This window comes from Choloepus didactylus, chromosome 6 (assembly GCF_015220235.1).
Source record: "Choloepus didactylus isolate mChoDid1 chromosome 6, mChoDid1.pri, whole genome shotgun sequence".
NCBI classification, from domain to species: domain Eukaryota; kingdom Metazoa; phylum Chordata; class Mammalia; order Pilosa; family Megalonychidae; genus Choloepus; species Choloepus didactylus.
Genome location: NC_051312.1, coordinates 26,015,289 through 26,017,017, shown reverse-complemented (window position 1 = coordinate 26,017,017; position 1,729 = coordinate 26,015,289). Strand labels below are relative to the sequence as shown.

At 40.4% G+C, this 1,729-nt stretch overlaps 1 protein-coding gene across 1 annotated transcript; it reads right to left on the bottom strand.

Annotated features, from left to right (window-relative positions):
- Positions 1 to 513: 513 nt before the first annotated feature.
- On the bottom strand, positions 514 to 1,446 carry LOC119537758 (olfactory receptor 1019). The gene has a single exon (XM_037840306.1). The coding sequence runs from the start codon at positions 1,444 to 1,446 to the stop codon at positions 514 to 516; it is 933 nt and encodes a 310-aa protein (XP_037696234.1).
- Between the last annotated feature and the right edge of the window lie 283 nt (positions 1,447 to 1,729).

Sequence of the window (1,729 nt, the reverse complement as noted above, 5' to 3'; positions counted from 1 at the left end):
AGTTTTTGCTGAGTATATGAATAGATGTATTGTGTACTGAAATAAGTCATGTCTCAAACAAATCCCATTTCCTGTGTTTTTTTAACTAAATTTGCTATGACTTTTCTTTCAGAGCACAGAATGCTTAGACATTTGGTCCTTGTGTTTATCATGCCCCTGAATAAAACCTGCTTTAGAGTGACTGTTTTTTTTTGTTGTTGTTGTTTGCTTGTTCGTTTTTTTGCCACTATCAATTCCTGTCTCTATTTCTAATTGATATTTTTGTGACCTTTAAGTAAAGCAAACAAAAAACTAATACTCCTTGATCAGTGTGTCTTTTAAAAATATTAGTTGATATTTCTCACATATTGTAGAGTTAAGGATTGCAGAAATCCCTTCAAAATATAAGATTTTCTCAGCAAGTAGATCGTAATGTGGGGAGTATTTCTTGGAAAGCTGTTAACATTTTCTTTTTCCTGTCACAACCCTTCTACCAATACCATTTTCCTGTGATAGTAATATGTTTTCATTTTCTTATTGAGGTTTTTTCCCAATTAGCTTTTTAAAAGCTGCTTTTACATCTTTGTTCCGCAGACTGTAGATCAAAGGATTCAACATGGGGATGATAACAGTGTAGAACACAGAGGCCCATTTGTCTTGGTCCAGGGAGTAGCTGGATGTTGGCCTCAGGTACATAAACATGACTGTGCCATAGAAGAGGGTGACACCAGTGAGGTGAGACACACAGGTGGAGAAAGCCTTAATGCGGCCTTCAGCTGAGTGCATCCTGATGATGGCAATGAGGATGAAGGCATAGGAGATGAAGATGATAAGGATGGTGCTGAATTCAATGAAGCCACACAGACTGAAGAGTAAGAGCTCACTGATATAGGTGTCTGAGCAAGAGAGGGCCAAGAGTGGTGGTATTTCACAGAAGAAGTGGTTGATGATATTGGAATTGCAGAAACTGAGGCTGAAGGTGAGGAAAGTATGGGCTACCAAACTCACCAGACCAAACAGGTAAGAGCCCAGCATGAGAGCCAAGCAGACTCGCTTGGACATGAGGGTGCTATAATGAAGAGGCCGACAGATGGCCACAAAACGGTCATAGGCCATGGCTGCCAGGACATAGCACTCAGCATCTACAAAACCTACAAAGAAAGCAAACTGGGTGGCACAGCTGGAGAAGGAGATGACTTTGTGCTTACTTAGGAAGTCAGCCAACATCCTGGGGGCAATGGCTGAGGAGTAGCCCAGGTCAACAAAGGAGAGATTGCAGAGGAAAAAATACATGGGTGTGTGAAGCTGGGTGTCTGTGATGATCAGGATAATCATACCAACATTCCCCACTACGTTGATCATGTAGACCACCAAAAATACCACAAAGAAGATGATCTGCAGCTGAGGGTCCTGAGTGATGCCCGTAAAGACAAACTCAGTCACCACTGAGTGGTTTCCTCTATCCATCTCTTCAGTTTTGTGTGTGCCTGGATTTGATTTCTTAATGATTGTAGTTAAGTTCCTTGCCACTGGAAATATTCAAACTAAAGATAAAAATCATAAACTAGAGATATTATAACAATTAAATATATTCTTATAGTAAATGAAGGCTTCTTTGGGGCAATTTTTAAAACCCCTGCCAGTAAAAAGATTCTGTGACCAATACGGTAACCCAAATGACTTTGGTGAAGGTGATGGTCATGTGTCATCTCCAGGTACCCAGTCAAAACAGAAGTTATTAGCTTCTTAG

Coding starts and splice junctions, on each gene's coding strand:
- LOC119537758 (XM_037840306.1), bottom strand. CDS start 1,446: ATGGATAGAGGAAACCACTCAGTGGTGACTGAGTTTGTCTTTACGGGC.